The sequence below is a fragment of the Tiliqua scincoides genome, chromosome 1 (assembly GCF_035046505.1).
Source record: "Tiliqua scincoides isolate rTilSci1 chromosome 1, rTilSci1.hap2, whole genome shotgun sequence".
Classification (NCBI taxonomy): Eukaryota; Metazoa; Chordata; class Lepidosauria; order Squamata; family Scincidae; genus Tiliqua; species Tiliqua scincoides.
The window spans coordinates 69,589,465-69,615,662 of record NC_089821.1 but is presented as its reverse complement, the minus strand read 5'-3'; the positions used below and the strand labels follow the sequence as shown (position 1 = coordinate 69,615,662).

The following is a 26,198-nucleotide window of genomic DNA, read 5'->3' as shown; positions in this document are numbered from 1 at the left end:
AATCCAGTCAAACTCTACTTGGGTGCCAGTAGTTCAGCTACTGGCATCGGTTTCAACTGAAACACTTGATCCAGTTTCCAATCTAATGTGCAGATCCCTGCAGCCAAGTGTTATGCCTTATCACTAATCCAACAGGATATACAGTTATGAAAGTACACCTGCAAATTACATGTTTGGGCCTTTACACTTATTTTATAAATTTCTAAAATACAAATGGAAAGTATTTTCAGTAAAGTTCACACACATTTGAAAGGATAGCAACTGGGAAAAAGAAAAAAACCACTAATATCAACTGCTAGTGTATGCCTTTCAAACACATAGGGATGGGGTGAACACAATGGAGTTTTAGGGGGATGCTTGATGTGGAATGGTAATAGACTTGTACGGAAGGTGATCTGAAATGAATGTTCCTAACAAACTATAAATCTACTTTACTTCTCCAAGATACATAGTTTTTCTGAATCCAACTAAAAATTATTTAAACTGAGTTTGTTAAGCCTTGATTATGTGGTTGGCAAGCTTCAGTCTGAAAAAACTATGGTATAAGCCTACAGCACCCAGTATTCCCACATGCGGTCTCCCATTCAAGTATTAACCAGGCCTGACCCTGCTTAGCTTCCAAGATTATGTATATTGATTATGTGTTTCCCCATATTTTTCCTAGACAGGGTTAACCTCAGAATTCAGTGGATGTAGATTCATGTAGATTCACAGTGGATGTTAGATGGTTTGAACCGAATTAGGCCCAACTTACCTACTCAGACAGGGTTCTCCATTCATTGCATCTATAAAGGGATGACAAAATAGTTTCTATTTGGATACATCTGTCAAAGTGGGCTCTGGGCTGAAGAAAAGCAGCTTCCCTCCAAGGTAGGAACTAGTAAGTTTGCAGTAATTCAATTCATAAGGTAAAAGAAAAACACATCCTAAAGTTTTACTTCTCTGCCCAGAGTTCTGGTTATTCATCAAGGTTACCAGCCCACCATTCACTCATTTCTGAAACTGCATAGAACATCAACTCACATCGTCCAAGAAAAGCTCACTGGGCAGGCACATGGAGGAAATCTGGAATCCAACCCAAATATGGCTTATGGGTTTACATTTTTTTGTTTTGGAGACCAACATATCTCTAATTAATGAAAAGCGCAGGTGTTGCTGCTATTATACTCCCAGAAAGACACTAGTACCACTCACAAGGATAAAATATTTTTTTTTTATTTATAGTCTTATAGTAAAGGAAAGCCTTAACTTGCAAGACAAATCTTGGGCAGTATGTACAACATACTTCAGTTCCATGGAATAGACTCACACCTGGACAGAGACCAAGCTACACGTGTATACACTAAATTCAGAAAAACATCACAAACAAGAGTGGGAAGAAGACAAAAATATAAGGTCACACGCACACACATACACACACACACGCATGTGCACACCATGCGCGTGCACCATACACACATAAGAGGCTTTTGCTTATTCTCAGCCTGTGCCCCTTCAACACATATGGGAAACTGGCCCCTTTGCCAGGGGGGCAGGAGGTCCACACTTTGATGCGGTTATTAGTACCAGGTAACAAAGCTTGTGGTGTATTTACATTTTAAAAAGCTGGCTCTATTTCTGAGAAATTTGTAAGAGGGAGAATTGAGCATGGTAAAAATTTGTAGCTTCGTATCACCAATGTCCGCAGTAAGAGGAAGAATCTGACCAGATTGAGTTTCCACAGGAGGAAATAAATACCAATTAATCACTTGCCAAAATATCAAAAGGAAATCCATCTCCCCGCCTCACCCTGAATTCTGCACCATCACTTCAGGCAAGAAGGGGCACACTCCACCCCCAAGATTCTTCAGGGGATGTTTGGCTTTTTGTCATAAATAGACATATTTTGATAATTGCAACAGTGAGACTGGTGCGGCTCCAGAGAAAGAACGGAGCAATCGTTGTCCCCACTCAGCGCAGGCAACCACAGATTCATGAGTTCATCATATGGCCTGGGCATTCCTGGCACTAGCAACCTGCAGCCACAGGGCAGGACAAGACAGAGCTGCATCCTATTCCAAGCTATGGCTGGTGTCTTCCAGAGAGTAAGCTGCCAAGCCAGGGTTTGGGTTAACTCAACAAGGGCCAGGAAGGGATAGGGGAAGCTGCAGTCCGAGGAGCCTCTACTAAAGAAGAAAGGAAAGTCCTTAAGCAGCCAGCAAGTGTCTAATGGCAGCGGGAACAGAGGTCTCTTTTAGCTGGCCTCCATACGAAGCTTCTTCCGGCTCTGAGGCTCTTCCTGCTCAGACTCAGAACTGGAGTCGGAGCCTCCATCAAAAGCGGAGATGGTGCTGCCCTTGGGGTTGGTATACAGGCTGTTGTCTGAAGAAGAATAGTTGGCCTGTAGCTGAGCACTTGACCTTGCCTTCTCCAGTGCACGAACTAAAATGCAAGGCAAGAACAGGGAAATGGACGAGAAAAAGGCAAACATCACACACAGAATCACTGACAGATGCTCACATCTTAGCACTCTAGAGATCTTAAGACCCAGTTGGGGGAAGAATCCAGAAAATGTTAAACACACATTCTGTTTCCTTCCACGGTCTAATAGGAATAAGCTGGACCTTCAAAGGAAAAAAATCTGTATGCAAAAAAGATTTTCTCTTTCAGAATAATCACTGAATCAATGTTTGTAGCATCATAGTAAGGTTCATTTGGGAGTGCACTTGCAACATTGCCCCCCTCCCGGTTTCTTTGTCATGATGCCAAGGTGTACGTACTCTTCCCAAGCCTAAACAGCACCCTCATTTTTCACCGTCAAAAAATCAATAGTCTTAAAATACACACACAACCATTTTCCAACTGGAAAGATGGTATACACATCTGCTGTAAGATGTAGCACCTCCCACATCTAATTCTGGGTCTATTTTTGTAAATAGTGTTTAAACCAAAAATTTTTATAAAAATTTATACTTCCATATTTCATAATACTATTTTACACTCCAACTGCTATTTAAGTCTGACAATATATGGTAAACAACGCTTAAAATTGAGAAGACATTATATATCTGGACATTATAAGACATTGTAAGACATTATATATCTGGACTTATTATATACAATATAATATTATTTATCTATTATATATCTGGACTTTGAGAAGGTGTTCAACACAGTCCCTCACCAACGGCTACCACAGGCTGGATTGAGACCTGGTTGAAGACCAGGTGTCAATGGGCAATTTTCACAATGGAGAGAGGTGAAAAGCGGTGTGCCCCAAGGATCTGTCCTGGGACCGGTGCTTTTCAACCTCTTAAGTGACCTGGATACAGAGGTGAGCAGTGAGGTGGCAGAGTTTGCAGACGACACCAAACTTTTCCGAGTGGTGAAGACCAGACATGACTGTGAGGAGCTCCAGAAGGATCTCTCCAAATTGGCAGAATGGGCAGCAAAATGGCAGATGCGTCTCAATGTAAGTAAGTGTAAAGTCATGCACATTGGGGCAAAAAAACTAAACTTCACATATAGGCTAATGGGTTCTGAGCTGTCTGTGACAGATCAGGAGAGAGATCTTGGGGTGGTGGTGGACAGGTCAATGAAAGTGTCGACCCAATGTGCAGCGGTAGTAAAGAAGGCCAATTCTATGCTTGGGACCATTACAAAAGGTATTGAGAACAAAACAGCTAATATTATAATGCCGTTGTGCAAATCAATGGTAAGGCCACACCTGGAGTATTGTGTCCAGTTCTGGTCGCCACATCTCTAAAGGACATAGTGGAAATGAAAAAGGTGCAAAAGAGAGCGACTAAGTTGATTACTGGGCTGGGGCACCTTCCTTATAAGGAAAGGCTATGGCGTTTGGGGCTTTTCAGTCTAGAAAAGAGACGCCTGAGGGGGGACATGATTGAGACATACAAAATTATGGATAGAGAGATGCTCTTTACGCTCTCACATAACACCAGAACCAGGGGACATCCACTAAAATTGAGTGTTGGGAGAGTTAGGACAGACAAAAGAAAATATTACTTTTCCATACTCAGCTTGTGGTTGGTCTGTGGAACTCCTTGCCATAGGATATGGTGACGGCATCTGACCTGGATGCCTTTAAAAGGGGATTGGACAAGTTTCTGGAGGAACGATCCATTATGGTTACAAGCCATGATGTGTATGTGCAACCTCCTGATTTTAGAAATGGCCTATGTCAGAATGCCAATGCAAGGGAGGGCACCAGGATGCAGGTCTTTTGTTATTTGGTGTGCTCCCTGGGGCATTTGGTAGGCCGCTGTGAGATACAGGAAGCTGGACTAGATGGGCCTATGGCCTGATCCATTGGGGCTATTCTTATGTTCTTAGGACAACACTGAATTCATTTCATTTTTCCCACCTGGGGTGAGTGGGAATGCACAGATTAGGAATAAGTGGACAATTCTCACAGTGAAGTAAGAAGTGGGACCTCAAGGATCTGATTTGGGAAACTCCATGTTAGGGGCTCTTAGGAAAGGAATAGAAAATAAGACTGCTAACATGATATTGCCCCATACAAGTCAATGATGTGGCTACTTTTGGAATACTTTGTACAGCTCTGGTCAGTACATCTCAAGAATGATACTGTTCAGCTAGAGAATGTGCAAAAGAGAACCGCCATAACAATCCAAGGTCTGGAGCAACTTCCTTTATGGAAAGGCAGCAGTATTTGGGCTCTTTTACTTTGGGGAAAATGATGTGATGTGGTTGAGATCTATAAAATTATACAGAAAGTGGAAAGGGTAGATAGACAGAAGTGTTTCTCCCTCTCATAATACTAAAACTGACTGCCAGGAGATTTAAGATGAACAAAAAGATGGAGATTTAAGAAGGATTTCACACAGTGCATAATTAAGCCATTGCCACAGAATATGGTGATAGCCACTAGCCTGGAGGTTGCAAAAGGGAACAGAACAGAGGACAGGCTCATCAATAGCTACCAGACATGATGGCTATGCAATATTTCAGGTTCAGCGGCAATATGCCTCTGGTAACCAGTTACAGGGGAGCAACAGTGGGAGAGATGTATCTCCCCCATTTGTGGGCTTCCCAGAGGCAGCTTGTGGGCTACTATGGGAACAGGATGTTGCAACAGTTAGGCTTTTGGTCTGCACTAGAAGGGCTTTTCTTATGGTCCACTGCCAGATCTGGAGTCTTACTTTAATACATCTTTTCCCTTCTGGCAGCCAGAGCAGGTATGTGAAATAACCCCCTGAACAGTTGGATGCAGAGAGGCAGCTGGGATGCATAGACCTTGAACATTACAACTATGCACTGTGGCTCACAGTACTTCACAGCTTGCTGCCAATTTGCCTGTCTAGAGGCCACTGCTACCCAATTCAGGCAAGCATCAAGTTACTAATCTGCTTTAATAATGGTATAAGTGTCCTGCCTGGCAAGTGGAACCCTCACAAAATCCCCTGGATGCCTTAAATATACAGACACACCAAGCAGTCACTTATACTGACCAATGAGATGGTTTTATCACAACCACCATCCTTGTGTAAGTTCTGAAGCTTGGAGAATGGAGTGAGAGTTTGACACACTCCCCAAACATGCCAAAGTATATGCTGTCTGAAGTAACTGGATTCAGCACATGGAACTCCCATACCTTCTCACTCCAGTCACACTTTTACTAAGACTTGGTGCTGAGTGAGACTTTAAATGTGTTCCTCCAAATCCCTTTCACTGGGTGCCCTAGAGACACAAAGGTATGACACTGAACTCTGCTGTCAGGTAGCATAGCCTCTAAACCCATGACACCTGGAACAATGCAGTGCAGGTCCACTCACCTTGCTGCTCCAGTAGGGCATTCTGGCGTTTTAAGTCATCAATGTCCTGCTGGTGTGTGTGGTTTTTCCGGCGCATGTACTGGATGTACTCTGTGGCTTTATCTAGGATTTGGGCCCGGGATGCCTGTTGCAATAGTAGGAAAAAAACACCAGATAAAGTCCTAGTTCACTCAGGCAACTTGGTCAGCATTTTTTTCTGCAGGGAAGCCAGGGAGTCGATTTCTCCACTAAGCCCAGATTGGTCTGAAGTGTGACCTAGAATCTGTACGAGATCTGCAGAGTTCAGCTCTTTGGAATAAGAAGCTGAGATTCACTCAGGGTCTGTTTTCAAAAGGTTCTAGCCCTGTATTCAGCTCCTGGTTTATATGGCAACAACAGAAATAATGAATGACATCTGGCTGTAGTGCTAAGCAATGGCTGACTTCCAGAGGAAAGCACTTGGGATCATTCCCTACAGCTGCAACTCTGCAAGCAAATTCTTCCTTTGCCTTCAGCAAAGGAAGCTTCCAAACTCTACTTCAAATTCAGTATAGAAGAGACTATTTACGATATTTTTTTTCTCAGCAGAGATGAAGCTAAAGTGAAGCCCAGGACAGAGGTGTTCATGTAGTATTACCACCGTCTTGGGAACAGGGATCTAGCCTATGTTAGATGGGGTAGCGGTCCTCTTGAAAGTTCAGACATGTAGACTCAGGGACAATTCCTGCATGTGACTTTGAATCTGGATGCCCAGGTTCTGGTTAATACATGCCTTAGTGACATCGCTTTTGAACTACTGCAATGTAAGCAGGCTGGCGCTGAAGACTATCTGGAAGCTTCAGCTGGTCCAGAATGTGGGAACCATGCTGTTAAGATCTATAATGATTATGTATGCTTCTGGGCAGAATTCAAAGTGCTGGCTCTGGCCTTTAAAGCCCTAAATGGCTTGAGTCTGGGATACCTGCCTTATCCCATATGAACATGCTGACTTGTTCAGATCACAAGGAAAGCCCTTCTATGTATTCCTATCAGTTTCAGATGCTTGGCTGGCTGAGACTGAGAAAGTCTTCTCTGCAGTTGCAGCCAGGCTCTGGAACTTCCTCCTTAGGGAGAGAGACAGCTGGCCCCATCTCTGCTGGCTTTCTGCAGAGATGTAAATACACAATTATTCTGGTGGGCTGTAAACTTCATTCTGCCAGTTTTAGTGCTGCTCTTGTTATGATTGTTTTATTAATACGGCAATTATAGTTGTTGGTGCATTTAAAGTGTAGTTTTATTCCAGAAAGCCATCTTGAATATCATTTCAATGACAGAAAAAGCAGGAAAAAAAATCCCCAAATAAATAAAAACTAGTCTCATCACATCATTAGCACCAGCGTAATAATTCCTGACCAATCAGCTAAATAAATGAGGCAGTTTACTGTTATAGTTCTTTACATCTCGTGGCTTATATATCCTCTCAACTAGGACTATGAAGTCCTGGCCAGTCAACTCAGCAGCAGTGTTACACTGTGTGATTGGGTAATTGCTTACCTGTTTTTGCAAAAAGCTCATTTTAAAATGTTTTTGCAAGCTATTAGTAGTCTGCATGTCTATTTGTATGGCAGTATTTGCCACTCCGTTAAAATTACTCTTTGGGAGATTCATGTGGACGGAGATCATTAATCAGCTTTTGAGAACACATCAAGAGTTACTGTGGAAAAGGAAAGGAAGGAAGAACAGCCCAAACTGGAACCATTTTGCCGTGAACGAGCTCTTCACTGCTAGATGTTGGTAGAGCTGAGCCAAAGTTTCCCTGCTAGAGAAGAATTCAGATTATAGTGCCTAAAGGACTGGTTGGAACTCTACTTTACTGGACTTGGATTTCCCTCCTGTAAATGGGAACAAACTTCTGTTTTGAACTCCTTAATCTGAAGGAGATATTTGATGAAAAGCACCATAGTTTTCAGTTAAGCATGTGAAGCTCAAATATGAAGAAGCAGTAAACAGCGTGTATTTAATATCATTTGCTTTTATAGTTCTAGGTTTAGGTTCAGAACTGCATTGCTTAAACTCAACTAAATTATTTAGTTGCTATATTTCTGAATGGAAGAAGAAGGCACACTCAATCCCATTCTGTGAAATGGCCTTAAATACCTTAGGGAAATAAAAAATGTCCTTTAAAGCATAATTACACTATCTTATATTAGCAAAAATGTCATTTCACAAGAATGATTACACACAGTTAAGTTCTAGTTTCATTTTCAAGATGTATATATCTAAAGCACAAGATTCTGAAGTAAATTTATAATGGTCGGATAAAGGTAAATAGTGGGTAATCACAGCATAAAAACAATTCTGAATGCCACTAATATTAGGCATTTTTCATTTTCAAAATATTGTGGTTTTTCTTTCAAAAGGTTAAGGAAAACATTAGCAGCACATAATTCTAGTTTGAGCGTTAAGGAAGCTCAAAGAGAAGCAGCAGGCACCAACCTGGAAAAGATACCTTCACTTCTATACATGCACAATAGGCAGAAAATTCTAGATCCGGTGTGAACATGCACGCACACATAATATCACAAGATCTGTTTTATACAAAAGCAGAACTCTTATGTGAAACTCACAGTGACCACAAAGCAAGTTTATTTCTTTTATCAAAGAACAGATGAAATTATTTGTTCTATACTGCTAAGCTAATTGACCTTGGATCATGGTGTCTCCCAAACCACTACAGCACTCTATGAAACTGGTGTCCGACCTACAGCTGACCTGGGGAGTTAATTAGTAAAGATATCCTCTTGTTCAACCCAAAGAGCAAGTAGATAACTTTTTTTTGTCAGTCAGGTTGTGCACTTTTTTCTCACCTCTATATATCCACGTGCATCTATTACAGTGGTTCCCAAACTGCTCTGAAGGAGTAGGAAATGCTGTGAGTTGTTGTGGGGCTGGGGCAAGAGCAGGGTGGCACCCCTGATGGCGCCAAAGCAATCACAGTGCTGCAGGGACTCAGGAGTATTTTACTGTACCTGGGGGCATCCTGAACTCTCACAGCCCCCTCTATGACCCTATGTGTGGTTGCACCAAGCTCCAAGGTTTAGGACTGTACAAACTGGAAGTGAGCTCCAACTGCTGGTAGGAACTTAGTACATGCAGAGGGTCTCAGAGGGATTTCTTTCTAGCCACTTTGTTTGATAGCTATATAATATAAAAAAGTAGATTCTACTACAGACCTTGTTATGAATCCCAAGGTATGGAGACAAGAAGCTCACCTTCCTACTTATCTGATAGCCTTAAGGAATCATACTCGTAGAATATGAGTTTGCTGGCCATTTGTTCTTAATGTAAAGTTTCAGACCTTTGCCTATTAGCAGCATGAGCTTCCTTGCTCTCAAACAGATTTGCACAAAAGCTGAGCTTCAAGTTCAACACTATAAGTTGCCATTTCTGCTTCTGCACCCCCAATATTGCTATAGGGCTCTCACAATCAATTGAGGAGCTCTTTTAATTCCATCTTTTAATTTTATCTATGAAACTACATGAGTGTGGGTAAAGCCATCTTCAACAACTTCCATAGTTACAAGCTTCCTCCTTTTGGATACTCCAAGTACACGAACACTGTAAAACCTGTCTAAGCTGGAGCTTGGAGGTGAAAGCTGACCTGACAAACAACTCCATGCATTCTTGATTCCATTTTGTGTGTGTAAGTGGGCACACGGGCACACGCGTGTGCGCGCACACACACACCTTTTTCTTTTTGAAGTAGAGTTATCTGTTGCAAGGCTTTGGGATGTGATAAGCTATCCATTTAATGTGCTAAAGAGGTCATGTTTCCAACACAATCTATTAATGTTAATCTGGCAAGCCATCACCATCCTAATCCAGTGGTTCGTGAACTGTGAGTTCCCAACTTCACAAGGGGTGCCACGGAATGTCCCTGGCAGCTTCCCCCCCCCAGTTCGCCAGGCTGAGATCTCATGAAATCTCTTGAGATGGCACTACCACAACAGAGCACTGCAGAAATGACCATAGTACATTTGGGAACTGCTGCACTAATTGTTCTTTAAACATGTATTTTGTATGATTGGTTGCATGAGAATGTGGCTGCACATCGTCCGTGCATCCCAGGAACAACTAGGGCTATGATGCTTAATGCCTCTTCCAAGATTATGCCTTTAGGGGAGAGGCTGTTGCTCAATAGTTGAGCAATACTTAGTGGTCTCACATACTGAAGGTACTGATTCAGTCCCCAACATCTTCAGGTAGGATTAGAAAAAACCCACCTGAAATGTTGGCAAACTGCTATCAGTCAGTAGACAATATGAAGTAAGGCATACCGATACTCCTACAGGGCATCAGGCAGCTTCTTATGCTCCTACAACAAAGGCATGCCCTATACAACATGTGGTTGTTGCTTCAGAACTAATGTTTTTATTCATATACAAATATAAACAACAAGCTGGCACATTCACATGGTTAAATACCACTGCCAGTGTTCAATGCTATGGGAGAGTTAGGTCATCTATCGCAATCCTAGAGTTGGCTCCATGCCAGCATTGTACAGAAGAAGTTCTCAATAATGCAACCTCCAACAAGACAGCCCAAAATTCCAGTGCTAACTACTAGAGCTGTCTGTACTAAACCCAAGGGGAAACCCAAAGCAGAAAACCACCACTTATTCCAGTTTACTATGAATTTCCCACCTACCAGACCATAGTCCTGAACTCTTTGCCTGGATGACTAATAAATGGGTGTATCTTGACAATGTCTAGGATAGTGTCATCAGAGGTGACTGCACACAAAAATGCTGCCTATCAAGCTAAGTACCTTGTACTGAGCTTCTGCAGACAACTCTGTAGGCACATCGAACCACTGATGATTAGCAGGGCACCATTTCCTCATTCCTTTTCAGGACAGCCACTTTAGTCCTATGGAAAGCTACAAGTTACCTGCTTGCATTACTATGTTTAGAATCCAGAGAATAAGGGTAGGGAAATCAGGTCTTCATATAGCTTCTATAGAGCAAAGGTTAATTCAGACAACTACTTCAACAATTTATTAAAACATTTGGCATTCCTTTAGTTTAAAATGGCAGTGTGTGAATAGCTGCTTTCCCCACCTCACTCCCAACTGAAACATGTGTTTGTGAAATGTTTGCCAAAAGTCTATATTAATTCTGCATGCTACCATAAACCAAACACCAACTGAATGTACTTATGGCAAATCACCCTCTTCATCATGAGCATGCTTCAATTGGGGCAAGAGAGAAAACACACACACTCACATCTGATCACAGAGGGGTTCTGTGAAGTTACCCCAAGTGACCAACACAGCTCCATCCCAAAGGTAAGAGTTAAGTGTGCAGAAAATAGCAGATCTCCCAGGGATACAGACAAAGAATTTCAAAGCGGGGGGGGGGGGGGAAGAGGAAGGAGAATTCTAACACTGTTTTTCTTTTGCTTTCTCATGCCCTTCGGCAATTTAGATGAGCCAGGAAAAGGGGAGCTCTCTCTTTATATCTTGCAATATTATCTGCTTTGTCAAGTTTAAGCTAAATAAACAGGTTCGCCACAGTTTTAAAGACAGGAGTCATGAAAGGAGAGGAGATGTAAGCATTCTCTATGCTACTATACAACTTCAGCAAGCAGTAACGAACAACCTCCGCAGAGGGTCTTGTCCGATTGCCTACATGCAAAGAAGTGGCTCTATCCTATAAGGCCTTCAAGGTCATATGAGATTCTCACTGAAGCAACACAGCAAAATGTAGCTGTAGAGGCTGCCAGTGACCAGAAATGCCCCAAAAGATTTTCAAACATTTAGAAACAAGCTATCCTTAGATAACTGTAAAACAGAGATAAACCATCATGGACAAGTAACTTATCCTTAGATACTTGTCCATGATAGTTTATCTATGTTTTACAGTTAAAGAAGTAGAAACATATCTTCTAAGAGAAGGAGAACATTGCAGAATTACCCCGTAGGCCAGTGGTTCCCAAACCAAGAATCCCAATTCCCCAGAGAGCTGCGGAAGCCAGCCAGGGGAGCCATGGAATCTCTGCAAAACCCACTGCCCTATACAGCATATAGGATTATAGCCCTATGGGGAGCCAAGGCCAATAACCCAGTAGGTCAAGGGAGCCGCCAGTTGAAAAAGTTTGGGAACCACTGCACTAGGCTGAGCTAGCACTGGCTCTTTCCAGCCTAATAACTCGATCCAAGGTGGCCTTACAATCAAGACAGAGCATTCAGGGGAAGCACATCACTTCTCTCAATAAACTCACCTTCTCCCCCTGAAGTGATGGTACAGAGTCCCGCAGGCTGTGGAAACTGTCCTTGATGTGGTCCCTACGTTTGCGCTCCAGTGCATTGTGGTGAGCACGTTTGTCAGCCTAGAACAGAGAAGATGGAGAACAAACATTAGGCCTTTCACCATCAGAATGGAAAACAGAGCATGTAGCTTTCACTACATCCCTCTTCTATGAACTAGGGAGAAGGAAGGATCCCCCAAATCAAAGCCCTGCTAAGGTAAGGGGGGAAGAAACAAAGGGATTGGCAACATAAGCATCCCAGGCAATTCAAGTTTAAGACAGCAGGCAAAACAGGTATGTTTAGTTACAAACTTCTGCCCTGCACCATTTCTGTTGGTTGACACATGACTATTTAGAAAGACCCTAGTGTCAACTCATGAACCGCAGAGCCTACATCCCCAAAAGGAACACCAAGTGCTTTGAATACGCCACAAGTTAAACTGGTAACTGGAGAGTTTCTAGTAGCAAATTACTGGCCTATAATGGAAACAAGAGGATTCATCAAAACACTATAGCAGGGGTGTCCAAACATTTTGGCAGGAGGGCCACATCATCTCCCTGACACTGTGTCGGGGGCCGGGGGGAAAAAAAAGAATTAATTTACATTGAAAATCTGCATAAATTTGCATAAATGAATATATTAAAGATGGAACTTATATGAATGAATGAAGGTCTCGTAGTAGCTCAAGGCCTATAAAAGACCTTGTACAAAGCAGCCTTTCCTTTGCTGTCACTGCTGCATCACAGATGTGAAACAGCAAGTAGAGGAGAGAGCCCTTGTCCCACAGCTCAGATGAGAGGTCGAACAGTTGTCCTCACACTGAGAGCAGTTGTGTTGGGCCAGCGTGGGCTCCAGCAAGTCTCCAGAGGCTCATTGGAGACTGGGGACTTCCTGCGGTCCAGATTGGGAACCCCCAAGGGCCACAAGTGGCCCCCAGGCCAGGGTTTGGGCACCCCTGCACTATAGGAAAGATTTGGAATGTAGTCATAATCAATGTAATATATTTTAGTCATACATAATCTAGGGAAGCCAAGATTGCTTGGTTTACCCATAAGTTTTGCATCTAAGCACGTAAAGATTGGATGTGTTTCTGAAACCTAAGTTGTGCTCTTGCTCAACTAGAAGCAATGACCTGATGTATGAACACCTGGATTCTTTTTTACCCTGAAGCTCCTCGGCACTGTTTAGAATGGTTCCTTCTAATCTCAGTTTATGAATGGCAAAGAATGTGAACATGGCTGTAAAGGCATCAAAGATTGCTTTGAGGATTTGTGGGAGACAAAGCATTACCACCATGGCATCACTATCGCCAGGCATACCCAACGTCAATTAGCCTAGTCAGTTCCATCATGGCCCCAAAAAGCCTCTTCTCATACACCAACTCAAATATTAAATAATTTGCAACAACCAATCCTTTGATCAGAAGCTTATTTTCTATACAAACTTCTAAAAGTTAACTGTATATCCAAACTTGCTATTTTCTATGTTTGATGAGAAGACACACCAGGACAGTTCCTAGTCATTCAATATCAATCTCACAGCTAGTCATTAAAATCTTCCATTTTAAGCCAAAATGTTTCCCCCCAGGATAAAAACATGGTGTCAAAAATTCATCACTTATGATCAATCCCTCCAAGAATGAGAATCTATCCTCCCCCCAAAAATGAACACTAGGAAAAAAGGTTTTTGTTGTTTTTTTTAAAAGCACACAATACATTTGGTAATACAAATGAGTTGAAACACACTGGGATTATTGAGAATTTTGGACATTTAATACTTCTACCACAAATCACATGGGCACCACCTTTGGCTTTGCCTTTTTTGTTCTAGTCTGACCAGTGCTGTCATTGTGTTCTCAATGCCATTTAAAGATAGGAGACATCATTAAAATCAAGTTATGATTAATGGAACCCCACCTGCCAGATGTCAAGGCAGTCTCCAGTCACACTGGTTTGTTAACAATCCAACACCCAGCTCCTGACATAGACAGGAGCAAAGATTATTTACTAGATGTAAACAGGCATTCTGGGTGTGGCTAGACCCCAAATCCAAAGCACAAGCCAGTTTTTCTGTAATTGAGAAACTGGATGAACAAAGAAGTGACCCAGTCCTCTCCTCACACAAGCCATTGAAAGACTCTAGGGCAGTAGTTTCCAAACTGGGGAACTGGAAAAGAAATTGGCAGCAACATGAGGGGGATGATTGTGCTGCTACAGGGTTCCTGAAGTCCAAGTAGGACTTTGGAAACCACTGCTCTAGGGTTTTACAGCAGTGGAGCATCTCGGGCTACCTGGAGCAGCTAAACAGCTCCAGCTCATGAGCGGAAGGGGAAAGAAACACTGACACCAAGTCATGCAAACACTAGATGTCTACAGTAAATAAAACTATTGCAACAAGAAGAGAGATGGCAAGCTAGGGTGAACTGCAAAGCATTCTAGACCTCAAGTTCACATTAACTTTTAATACCTCACATCAAGAAATGGCATCTAAAGAGACTAGAAGTTTATTCAGAGAACAGAATGATGAAAATTATATTCAACTCTAGAAGAAATTCTCCTCTTGAGCAAAGAACAGAACCCAAATTCAATATGCAATCATACCAGAGAATACAATGCCATGAACAAAAATTTACAATGAAATTAGTAAGGTTTTGAGTAATGGGAAAGTAATTCATTTTTTTCAGTAGAAGCAAAACTGACTTCTCTAAATGAAAAGCCCTGATCTATATAGCTAATTATGCCAATATATAGCCTTCCACAGCAACCGGATTTTGTAGGGCCTTTGAAAAGCTAGTGCAGGCAAATGGCTATGTACAAAGAGAGGTACAGGTGGAGAATACGAGATAAGGAGGGTGAAAGAGACCAAAGTAGTCTCAGATCTACTCAAGTTAATTGCAAAATGCACATATTCATCACTAAACTGATGTGATAAACCAGGGATCTCCAAATCCCAGCATGGGGATCAGATATGGCCTGCGGCAAGCCTCTATCCAGTCCATGGTTAGCCTCTGGTCCCCTGAGAGCCTCTGGTCCATTTGACTGAAACTGTGTTATGGTCGCATTGAGAGGGTGTTTTGAAGGCCAGGGAGGCTGCACATAGCCTCCCTCGCTCTCAAACACCTTCTAAAGGCCTAAAAGCATCACTTTCTGGTTTTCCTGAAAAAATAGAAGTAACTTTTTGTGCCCTCTGAAGGCCTTAGAAGACTTTCTGAGATTTGGGGAGGCCTCCCCAGCCCTCAGAACTTACTCCGGGTGTTTCCTGTGACGTACTGGTTCTGAGTATTTATTCCTGTACATTTCAGTAAGCTGCTTGTGGGATGGAAATGGGGGTCCATTTGAGTGTGCGCTGTATTTAACATTTTTTTCCTGGCCCTTGACAGCATGCCAGATATTTGATGTGGTCCTCTCGCTGAAATGTTTGGAGACCCCCATGACAAACCAAGATTACCATGTTAAGGAACACAGTAGATGTATCTGCACATCCAAAAGACTCTACCTGACACACAATACTGTGGTTTGATTACCACAGATCACACGATCTCTTATGATCTGTGGTAATCAAAGCACAGTATTGTTTGTCAGGTGGAATCTTCTGGATGTGCAGATACAGGAACAGAAGTGCTGGATGCAGACAGTTTCCTATATGTGAGTTAAATACGAGATCGTGAAGCAATGATTACTGGAGACATATATAATGCCATTTTCTTACCAGCAGAGGCCAGATGCATGTCTGAGCACAGAAAGTCTTCGGTAGGTCACAATAGTAATACCTATCTCTAAGTATCCCTGTAGTTATTGGTCACACATGGAGGAGCCTCAAATGTTGGGTGACTCAGGCACTGGTCAAGGAACACATGGCTAGGCCCACCCCGAAACCCTCAGTACTGGAGGCAGCAGTAGCAACCTGCCATCAGGGGGCAGACATGAAGTGCTATAGGGGGACCCAGTGCAGGGCTTTGCCCCAAAACCCCCAAGCAACACAGCACTGGCCACCTCCAAACAGACACACTAGTGTTATAATTAGGGTTTCTCCAAATGTTGCGCACACACACACACATATATACACAACATAAATTTGAAATTGGTTGTCAGTATAATTCAAATATGGGGGGTACCCATATCCATGGTTTCTTGTATCTGTGGAACGGGTCTGTGCACACTTTCTGGAGCAAGGGAGCTGGGCTTCCCTCACCTCTGGAGGTTCTTCTAAGGCCTGCAGAGCCCACGTGTGACCACCCACAGCTGCTGCAGGCTTTGGAATAGCTGAAAAGGCAAAAAACCCTCGCAATTTCTGGTTTTACAATAAAAACGGAAGTGAGGGGGCGTCCCTGGTTACCCACGTTCCTGGTTATCTCTTGACCCCCCCGGAACACAGCCTCCATGGATACCGGGACACGCCTACACTTAGGATCATTTTTGGATCTGATTTTTGGCTTGTGAACAGTTCAAACAGTCTACTTTTATCTTGAACTTTTCTCAGATTTTTAGAACCATGTTTCATATAAAAACGAGGTAGAAGTGACTGTTTCACTCCAACTATAGTTGAAAATTGGGTATTTTGTTTTAGATTTGGGTCTACCATTTGTACTTCAATTGGACTGAAACCTTTCAGAGAAAGATAAACACCTTTAATCAGCTGTCAAGAAATTTTGCACTCGCATATCTATGGGAGTACCCCAGGAATCAAGATCAGGGTTGACAGCATTTTTGCTGTCTGTGTTCTTGTGGTTCGGAAACACTCGCAGGTGATTTATCTTAACATTAAGGAGCAGTCCAGGCTCATTACAGCTAAACTGAACAGAGGCAAAGAGCCTGAGCTTTTGGGGGGGGGGGGCAAGCCTGTTTTTCAAGCCTTTTTCCCCTTCAGATAATGGCAGGTGATGGAAACATCAGACACTAGTTGCCTCAAGCCCTGAGGCTATTTTAAAAAACAAAACAAAACCAGATAGCTGCTAATTGTGCCTGCAAAGAGCATAGGTCCTGCAGTCTGCAAGGCTTCTGTGGTCTGTGTGAAAATTGGGAGATAAGTGTTTGAGCCTATTCTGCTTCATTCCCCCCCCCAAGTCTGTCAAGGGGGCAGATGAACGGTAGGTCACATAACTAAGCCCCTTAAGCTATCACAAAAAATAGCTACCAGTTGCCCTTCAAAGAGCTCAGCTCCTACAGTTTGCAAGTCTTATTGCAGGAGGTCTGGCAGGAGGTCTGGGCAGGAGGTCTGGTCTAGAGGGTAGAGCCTCCATTTGCCTGAAGATTAACATCCACAAGGTCGCCAGTTCGAGGCCACCGGCACCGTGCGACCTTGAAGCAGCTGGCAAGCTGCAGCTGAGCTGTTCCATCTGCTCGGAGCGTGGGAGGATGGAGGCCAGAATGTTAAACCAGATCGGAGTGTAACAGCTTGAATGTGGTGGTTCTTGAAAGAGAGAACCTTCTTTCAATTTGTAAAAATCCCTGCGTGGATTTAATAAGCCTGCCTGTGTAAACCGCCTTGAATAAAGTCTTGAATAAAGACCAAGAAAGGCGGTATATAAATACTGTATATTATTATTATTATTATTATTATTATTATTATTATTCTTTCAATAAGCCAATTGTCTTATTCTGACACGATATTCTCCCACTTCATTCCAGGTGTTTCTGATGTCACTGAATTTTTTTTCTGGTGGCATAGGTAAGAACATAAAATGAGCCCTGCTGGATCAGGTCAAGGCACATATAGTCCAGCTTCCTGTAACTCACAGTGACCCAACAGATGCCTCTGGGAGCACACCAGAAACAAGATACCCAAATCCTGTTGCCACTCTCTTGCATCTAGTATTCTGAGGTAGCCTACTTCAAAAACCAGGAGGTTGCATGTACCCTTCATGGCTAGTAACCTGTGATGGACTTTTCCTCCATAAATCTATCCAATCCCCTTTTGAAGGTATCTAGGCCAGGTGCCATTACCACATCTTGTGGCCAGGAGTTTCACAAACAAGTTACCAGCTGGGTAAAGAAATATCTTTTGTCTGTTCTAACTCTTTCCACATTCAATTTTAGTGGATGTCCGCTGGTTCTGGTGTTGTGTGAGAGGAAAAAGAGCATCCCTCTAGCCATCCCCTGCATCCCCCTACAGAATTCTGTATCTAGTTGATGCTCCCCAATAAAGAATTTTTTAAAAACCAGAAAACTTTGTCTAAATTTTTTATTTTCTGGGGAGAAATGGACTAAGAGACAATTAAATGGGGCCTAAAAAAGAAAGGGAAAAAATTACAAGGTAGTTGAGGAGGGAGCAGAATCCAATCAGCAGGCACTGGTTTTAGTTACAGAGGGCCACTATCTAGTTATCTAGTTGCCCAGTGTTCTTGGGACCACTTCATTAGTGCTAGATTCATCTCAAGGTATTTCATCAGAATGGTATTTCATTGGAATGGTTCATTTCATGATAGCACTGAGACATTCTAAATGGATATTCTTGGCATGTTCAGTTGGGTCATATTATTATACTTTGAAATGTTAAGGAGGTAGTTGTTCTTGGTTAGAAAAACTGTGATTTCCTCTGTTTATGCAAGCATTCTATTGTCAAAATTTGAACATCAACTATAAAAAGCTTTAGCTATTTAACAGTTACCCTATCCCCCTTTTCATGGCAACTCTGGAGAATTCTCAGGAATCTAGCAAATGAGCACAGCACAGATGAGCTACCTTCTATTTAAAGTGGCCCAGTATCACACTACAGCAAATACAACAGCAATATCATTGGTTGCGGCATGCTAAAATGTCTTGTTCCCCCAATCGCTTTGTAAGAACAGACCCAACCAACAGTGGAAGTAGCACCTGGCCCTACTGCAACTCACTACTGGCAAGGTTTCAAAGCAAGGAAACTGCATTCAGGAAAGACTGCCAGATCTAATCCAATGAGTTCTGGTTGGCACAAGCCATGCTAAATGCCAAACAAGGGTAGCATGAAAACACTGGCCTTCATTCATCAGAGCAAGATGGCCTGCTGCCATGCTACTCTCCATTACTACCTCATCAGCTACTTTCTAAACCATTTGACTGTCCAGGAAAATATCGGCTCCTGGCAAAGAAAAAGGGGGAGAAAAATAATATTGATATGTCTTAACTGCTGATAGAAGTCCGTGTAATGTTCATGGGCTCATGAATATGAACGCATACAAACTAGAAAAGAATCTGCAGCATCTATTTCTGAATGCCTAATGTTGTTTTAGTAACTTGCCAGAGGTGAGGAAGTCAAGTACTAATGAAGAATCTCACTGTTCAATTCATGGTTAAGTAGGTTAAGTAGGATGGTAGGCTTAGGGCAGTGGTTCTCAAACTCTTAGGGAGTTTGAGAAGTGAGGTTAAATTGTTGCTGGGGTGGGGTGGAAAGGCAACATGATCCCCAGGATAGCTGCTGCCTGAGACAAGGCATTTTTTCTAATTACCTAAAGCCAGCTCCAGCATTATGGGGGATCCAGGAAGTTGGAGGACCCCTCTGCAGCATTCCCCAAGCTTCCAAACTTCTGTAAAAGTTAAAAAAAAACCCCACTTCCTGTTTTCAATGCAAAACCGGAAGCGGGTTTTAAAAAACTTTTCTCAGAAGCTTAGAAAGTACTGCAGAAGGGTCCGCAGGCTCCCCAGACCCCTCAGCAGGCCAGAGCTGGCTGCCGGTAAGTAGAAAAACCTCTTGTCCCTGGCAGCAGCGTAATCCTGGGGACTGCATTGCCGCCTTCTTCCCCTGCCCTTTAAGGGATCAGAGGCAGAGCTTCTCAGGCTGGGGCAATGCGACGCCCCAATATGAGAACTTTTAGTTCAGGGTTTTATGATCCAGCAGCAGCAAAGCCATCTCCACCACTCAGTAGTCCCTCCCTTTTGAAATCTGGTTGTAACATTGTACTCTACAGACTGCATGTAGTCTTTGGCAACTGAAAAGGGGCTTTATCACCCTGTAATAAGCAGCTGGTGACCTCACTACAACCCAGTATCTTTCAATCCAACCAGACAGTTCTTAAAGAAGAATTCTTATGTGTGTTGGCATCCTTCAGTCTCGGAAGACTATGGTGTCACGCTCTGAATGGCGGTTCTGGAACAGAGTGCGCGAAGCCTGGGTAAAGTAGGTATGGAGGATAGGCTGTTACCCATGCAGCAAATCCCCCCCTCCACGTTGCTGAAATGGTCCAATGGAAAGGCAGAGGCCAATACGGTTGGTTCCAGCGGCATCGCAGGAGTTGCCAGAACGTGACTGTGTTCAGCCATGAACTGCCTCAGGGACTCCGGCTCCAGATTTTGCCTCAAGGTTGACTCCTGAAGCCTTTTCCATAACTGGATGTAGCCACAAGGCAGTGGAGGTTTGGGATCAGAGTTTTCCTTCTCTCAGATGAGCTGCCTTCCCAGGCTATATCAGTGTTCCCCCTAAGTTACACAGCTGCACACCGCAAAGCCAAGCCCAGCTTAAAGCTCATTTTAACCAGGGGTCAGTAATCATGAATGACATCAACTCCAAATGGAAGATACTCCATAGCACTCCTCAGCAAGCAAAGGAGTCCGTGCTGCAGCACAGACCCCTTACAGCAGCAGTCCCAAACTTATCATGGTCACATCGCCCCTTTTCCCCAGCAGCCTCTTCTTCCCTGCTCTCCCAGGCACCGCCATCTTGGATTGTGCAAAATCTCACATGATCCAAGATGGTGGCACCTGGGAGAATTGGAAGAAAAGGCTTCCAGGGACATCTTGCAGCACACCTGTGAATTTGTCATGGTGCCCTCAGGTGCTGCAGTGCACGGTTTCAGAACCAAGGTTTCAGCCGTACAGAGAATACTGACTAACAGGAAGGCACACAGTAATTTTTTTTTGTTCTCTTCTGATGGACATGCAGAAAAGTATCAAAATATCAAAGTATTCATTTCATTCATACTTTGTATTCATAGTATACAGAGCTGGAAAAGACAAACTACGTGCTACCCCAAGGCAGGGCTCCTTGCCTTTTCAGAATTCACAACAAATATCACCTACTACTTGAAAAATATGGTAAGAGGCAATAGAGATAACTACTGAAAATAAAATATTCCACAGAAACTTCAATTATTTTCAAAATATTGCTAAGTCTCATATGATATCACAGTTAAACTTTGCATCATGTTGCTTAATCCAAATGTTTTGCTAAATTAAATCCATCATGATTAAATTAAACTCAAATATAATTTATTATGCTAAAATACAGTGAGTATTTTAAGTACAGGTGAGCACCACTTAACGACAGGGATACATTCTCTGACCCGTTATGCGATTAGGTCATTAAGTGAACATTCAGTCCAATCTATTGCCTTTGTTGTGTAAACAGACACTCCCTGCCAGACACTAGTTGGCTGCACAGGCTACTGGAGATAGATTGCCTTCTCTTTCTATAAAGAGCCTCTCTGTTGTGTAAACAGACACCCTGCTGCAGGCTATGGGAGACACAATTGCCTAATTAAGAGCATCTTTACTGTGCTTTGACCACCATCATATATACAGTCCATAGTTAAACAAACAGTTGTTAAGCATGCACGCCTGCATACTGGGTAAATTATAGTGCTGAGATACTGAGATAATGTATGAAAAATGGATACTGCAAATTTCTATACAAACGTTGTGCTATATAAAGGGTATACCTGCTGCTTAAAAAAAAACAACAACTTTCAGTACTGCTAAGTACAGTACTACCAAGTTTTGACAAGTATGAACTGCCAAAGCAAAACAAACCTCCTTTAACAAAATTTTTTTTAACCCAGAATATTTTTCTGGTCTATTCAGCTTAAAGTCATCCAGCATCACTAGCCACTGGCTGAGAAATTGCACAGTCTTATTTTAAAGGATGAAGGGTTATATCCTTTTTATTTATAGACCTATGTTACTAGGATCCCCTACACACACAAAAGTGGAAGCAAAGTGCAAAGTACTTTCCGTGGTGGAGTCTGTTTCAGGGGTTGTATATTTCACCAAGGAGATAATTGTTTTCTTGAGGAATGTTTTTCTGTTTAACACAATAAGAGGAAAAGCCTCTTAAGAACACATACACTTTTAATATTTATTCAAGTGAGTAAATATTAAGTTGGACAGTCTGAATACTTGAGACACAGAAGAAAGCAATTTCAAGTTGCCTTTCACATACCAATAATAGCTGACAAACCTTTTCAGCAGATAAAAATTAATAATTTAAAAATAAATTTAAAAGTCAGATGTTTTAACATAAGAGATTTTGGTCAAATATTTCTTTTAAAAAATGATCTCATTTAAAATGAAACCCTAATTTGATACAAACATGTTAAAATGTGTGCTAATATTTAATTTAAATGCATCAATATTAGTTGATATTCACAAATGATTAGGGGTGCTTGAAATTGTATTTTTTTAATTTGCTGAATAAAAATGTGGTGCTTTAATAAAATGTGTTTCTATCCACAACTGAAAACATGATTCCAAAGTTCCTTATTACCTATGGACAGAGGTGTTTGAAAAAAAGTGGTGTTTTGTATTTTTATTTAGTTATTGTTCCTATATGGGCCTATTCAGCATTGTCAGCATCAGATATCCAACTCTGTCTTACAATTGAGAGAGATCAAAGGCAGGTACGATAGGGCCTTTTCAGCAATAGCACCAAGATTATGGAAACCCCCCTTCTTGTAAAATCTGCTGAGACATGGTGTCTTAAAATGTCAGATTCTTGTTGTTACAGGAATTATATAGCTTTCTGATATGTAATTCTGAATTCTAAGGAAATGATACATTGCCCTAGTTGGTTATTTAAAATGTAAATTTTAGTATTTTGAATTTATTTTAATTATTTTATCGTATTGGTGCTGTATTTATACTGGTAAACTGCTGTGATTGTGAAAACAAGATATCTATAATTCTGCACTGCACATATTGCATGACCAAAGATTTAGGATTATGGGCCCAGGTTCTACAAAAATTGCATATAGTTGTAAAAGAAAACAGAATGTTTTAGATGATATCACAAGCCATTAATATGCACACATACTCAGTGAATGTGATTTTCAAAATGGGAAATTTGATTTAAATCTATCTTTTTTTCTGGGTGATTTAAAATCAATCTACCATCTAAATTATGATGATCAGATTCTCAACAAGCAATATGTGTACTGATGTGTACTGATTTAACACATAACCAGGCCATAGGTATCAGTACAGCTATTTACAATTTTCTAGGGAAAGCAGTACAATTATAATACTGCAACATCCATGAACACAACAGAAAGCAAGGAGAAGAAGAAATTACCTTCCTTGTGCCAAGTGCTATAGTACACTACAAGGAAGTTTCCAATAGGCAAAGGCAACACAGGCAAAAAAAATCACTCTGTGGCTTGAGGGGTGACTCTACAACACCACAAAACTAGCAATGCATCATGGTATAGAGTCCAAGAATAAGTAGTCTTGGCCCCCAAAAACTAAATTCCCAGTTACTATAAACAGCTGGACACGTTAGGAAGCACATCCATGTAGTTAAACAAACAAACAAACAAACAAACAAACAAACTGAACAAAAGCCAAAGCAAGCTGCTTTGTGGTAGTATTCTGTGGAGCTCAGCATTTCCCCTATAACCCATCAAGGAGGTTAAAATATCAAAAGATTAAAATCCTGATATTAAAAAGGATATCAAAATAAAAGAATTCTCAGTTTCTTGTTCATTAAATCCTCAGGTGGCAGCAAAAGAGGGCTATGTAACAGCCCCAAGTACACAAAAAGGAAAGAAGAAAAACCCTCAAGAAACAAATGAGAGGCATTCCAAAGGAAATGTACTGTGGTTACAGACCTGATGGTCAACCTCCCTATCAACACCACCACCTGTGGTGTCCTCATTTGCTCCTTTTACAAGGAAGCATGTACAAGCCAAAATATACTGGCCAAAATATAAAATAATTGAAAGAAGCTGCACAAGATCGGAAATCATGGAGAGCCGGCTCATGGAACTGCCAAGGGCTGGACATGACTGAACGGATGATTCGATGTACAAGCAGTATTGCTCTCTGGTCAGCACAGGCAATCCCATTCCTCCCCATTTTGATTCACCATAACTCTTGGATATGAGAAGGGCGCTCCAGGCTGAGACTCGCATTATGGCCCCCTCTCACCTCATACATCATTCCGACTTTGGCCTTTAGCGAAAAGTTCACACAAGACACACCTAAAGTCTCCTCCCTCCTGGTGCAACCCACTGAACGATTCAAGCCCCCCCCCCTTCCAGGGTGAACACATTTCAGGGTCCTGGTTTTTAGACAATTGACAAGGCACACTGTGCAGCCGGTGGGGGGGGCAGGGTTCACCTCCCCCAACGGCCCTTCTAACAAACAACCCTCTCCCCAATTTCCGTGGCCCTCCAGTGTGTTGCACACGGCGCAGTGGTTGAAAATGGCTGGTATGGTAGTGCCTCTGACTTTAACATAATAACAGCCCCGCTAGAACAGGCCCTTGTACAGAAGAGGGAACCTTCTCTTCTTGACTAGTTTAGGACCTTGCCTGTATGCAGCGAGGTGGAAGAGGCTGGAAATCAACCTTTGAGCCGCACCTGCCAAAATTCCTACACAGTGGCTAAAGGGCTATGCCAAAGCCTGGTTTCCAACCTCTTCCACCTCACTGGCAAGGTCCTAAACCTGTCAAGGCACACCGCCAGTTTTTGGACCATTGACAAGGCACATTGTGCTGCCAGTGCGGGGGGGAGTTCACCTCCCTCGACGGCCCTTCTAAGCAACGACCCTCTCCCCAATTTCCGTGGCCCACCAGTGTGCCGCACACGGCGCAGCGGTTGAAAAGGGCCAGTATGGGGCCGTGTCCTGCAGCGTGCCCGGTCAGCTGCCTCCCCCCAGGTGCGACCCACCGGACGGCTCGAGCCCCCCAGCCCACTGCGCAGAACCTGGAGAGGCCGCAGGAGTCCCCCAGAGAAGCGCCTCCTCGACCCCCCCAGGCGTCCGTCTCTCTCTGCCCCCACCCAGGCACAGGCCCCGCCCAGCCTCTGGGCTGGGCCGGGCTGGACAGACCCCCGGGGCTCTGGCTGCCGGGTCGCTCTCTGCCTGGGGCGGGAGGGCTGGAGCGGAGGGAGGGCAGAGAGACGTACCGCAGACTGAAACCTCGGCTGCTCTTCCTGCAGGGGGAGAGAGAGGGAGAGAGAGACAGCGCGTTACTGCCGGGCCGCTCAGCCCCGCCCGCCGCCTGACACGCGTCGCCTGACCGCGGGGGGAGGCGGGGGGCACGGCCGCGGGGGCGGCGTGAGACTCACGTCGCTCTCCACCTCGATGTCATCGTTGTCGCTCATGCTGCCCGGCCGAGCCGCTCCGGGGCCTCCCTGGCAGGCGCTGCGGGCCGAGCGGCGGTGAGGAGAGGCGGCGGCGGCAACCCCCACGCGACGCGGCCAGACCAGCCTCCGCCTCCTCCTGCTGTTGCTCCTCGGTCGTCGCCTTCGTCGTCTCCTCCTCCAGCATCAACGGCACACGCACCTCGCACCGCACGTGACGACTGACCCCGCACCGTCCACTCGCCTCGCGTCTGGCTCCCGGCCCGCGGAGCGTGCTGGGGGATGGAGTCCTCCCCCGGCACCACAACGCGGAGAACGCGCCGTGCCGAACTACACTTCCCGGTAGCCTCCGGGCAGCGCCGCGACCTCCGCGGGGCAATCTGCGCTTGCGTGGCAGCGCCGCGGGGCACTATGGGCTACGTAGTCCTTTGGTAAAGAGGAAGGCCTTTGCTTCCCGGCAGCCCCAGGAGGGGACACGTGGATGGGAGGTGAAACACAGGGGATGCGAAGGGCTGGCTCCTCCCACCGACGTCTCCTTAAGCCGACAGCTGGAGTCAGTGATAGGAACGTGCAATAACCGTGTGGTCTCACGTTGCCACAAACCATGCTCACCTTCTCTAGGAAAGTAGGGACATAACATTTAAAAATTTATTTTATTTAAAACAAAACTTAAAAATTTATTTTATTATTATGATTTAATCTTTATTGGCATAAAAATTTACATTACATTAAAATATATACAAATTAAAATGTATACATTGTATACATAAATATGTACATTAAAATGTATAATAGTATAAATATATGTATACATTTATTAATAACATTTATTATAAAACAAAAAATTATTTAGATTTAATGCAGTTTTG

At 43.3% G+C, this 26,198-nt stretch overlaps 1 protein-coding gene across 4 annotated transcripts; it reads right to left on the bottom strand.

Annotated features, from left to right (window-relative positions):
• Positions 1-1,213: 1,213 nt before the first annotated feature.
• Positions 1,214-25,554, bottom strand: MAX (MYC associated factor X). 4 transcript variants are annotated; one of them, XM_066632428.1, is made up of 5 exons: positions 25,315-25,554; positions 25,153-25,179; positions 12,035-12,142; positions 5,796-5,919; positions 1,214-2,421 (listed from the first exon to the last, which is right to left on the bottom strand). In XM_066632428.1, the coding sequence occupies exons 1-5, from the start codon at positions 25,348-25,350 to the stop codon at positions 2,234-2,236; spliced, it is 483 nt and encodes a 160-aa protein (XP_066488525.1). In that variant the 5' UTR covers positions 25,351-25,554; the 3' UTR covers positions 1,214-2,233. The 4 variants fall into 4 exon arrangements, with proteins under 4 accessions (XP_066488525.1, XP_066488517.1, XP_066488533.1 ...); XM_066632420.1 differs by having other exon boundaries at positions 5,796-5,926; positions 12,036-12,142; XM_066632436.1 differs by lacking the exon at positions 25,153-25,179 and having other exon boundaries at positions 5,796-5,926; positions 12,036-12,142.
• Between the last annotated feature and the right edge of the window lie 644 nt (positions 25,555-26,198).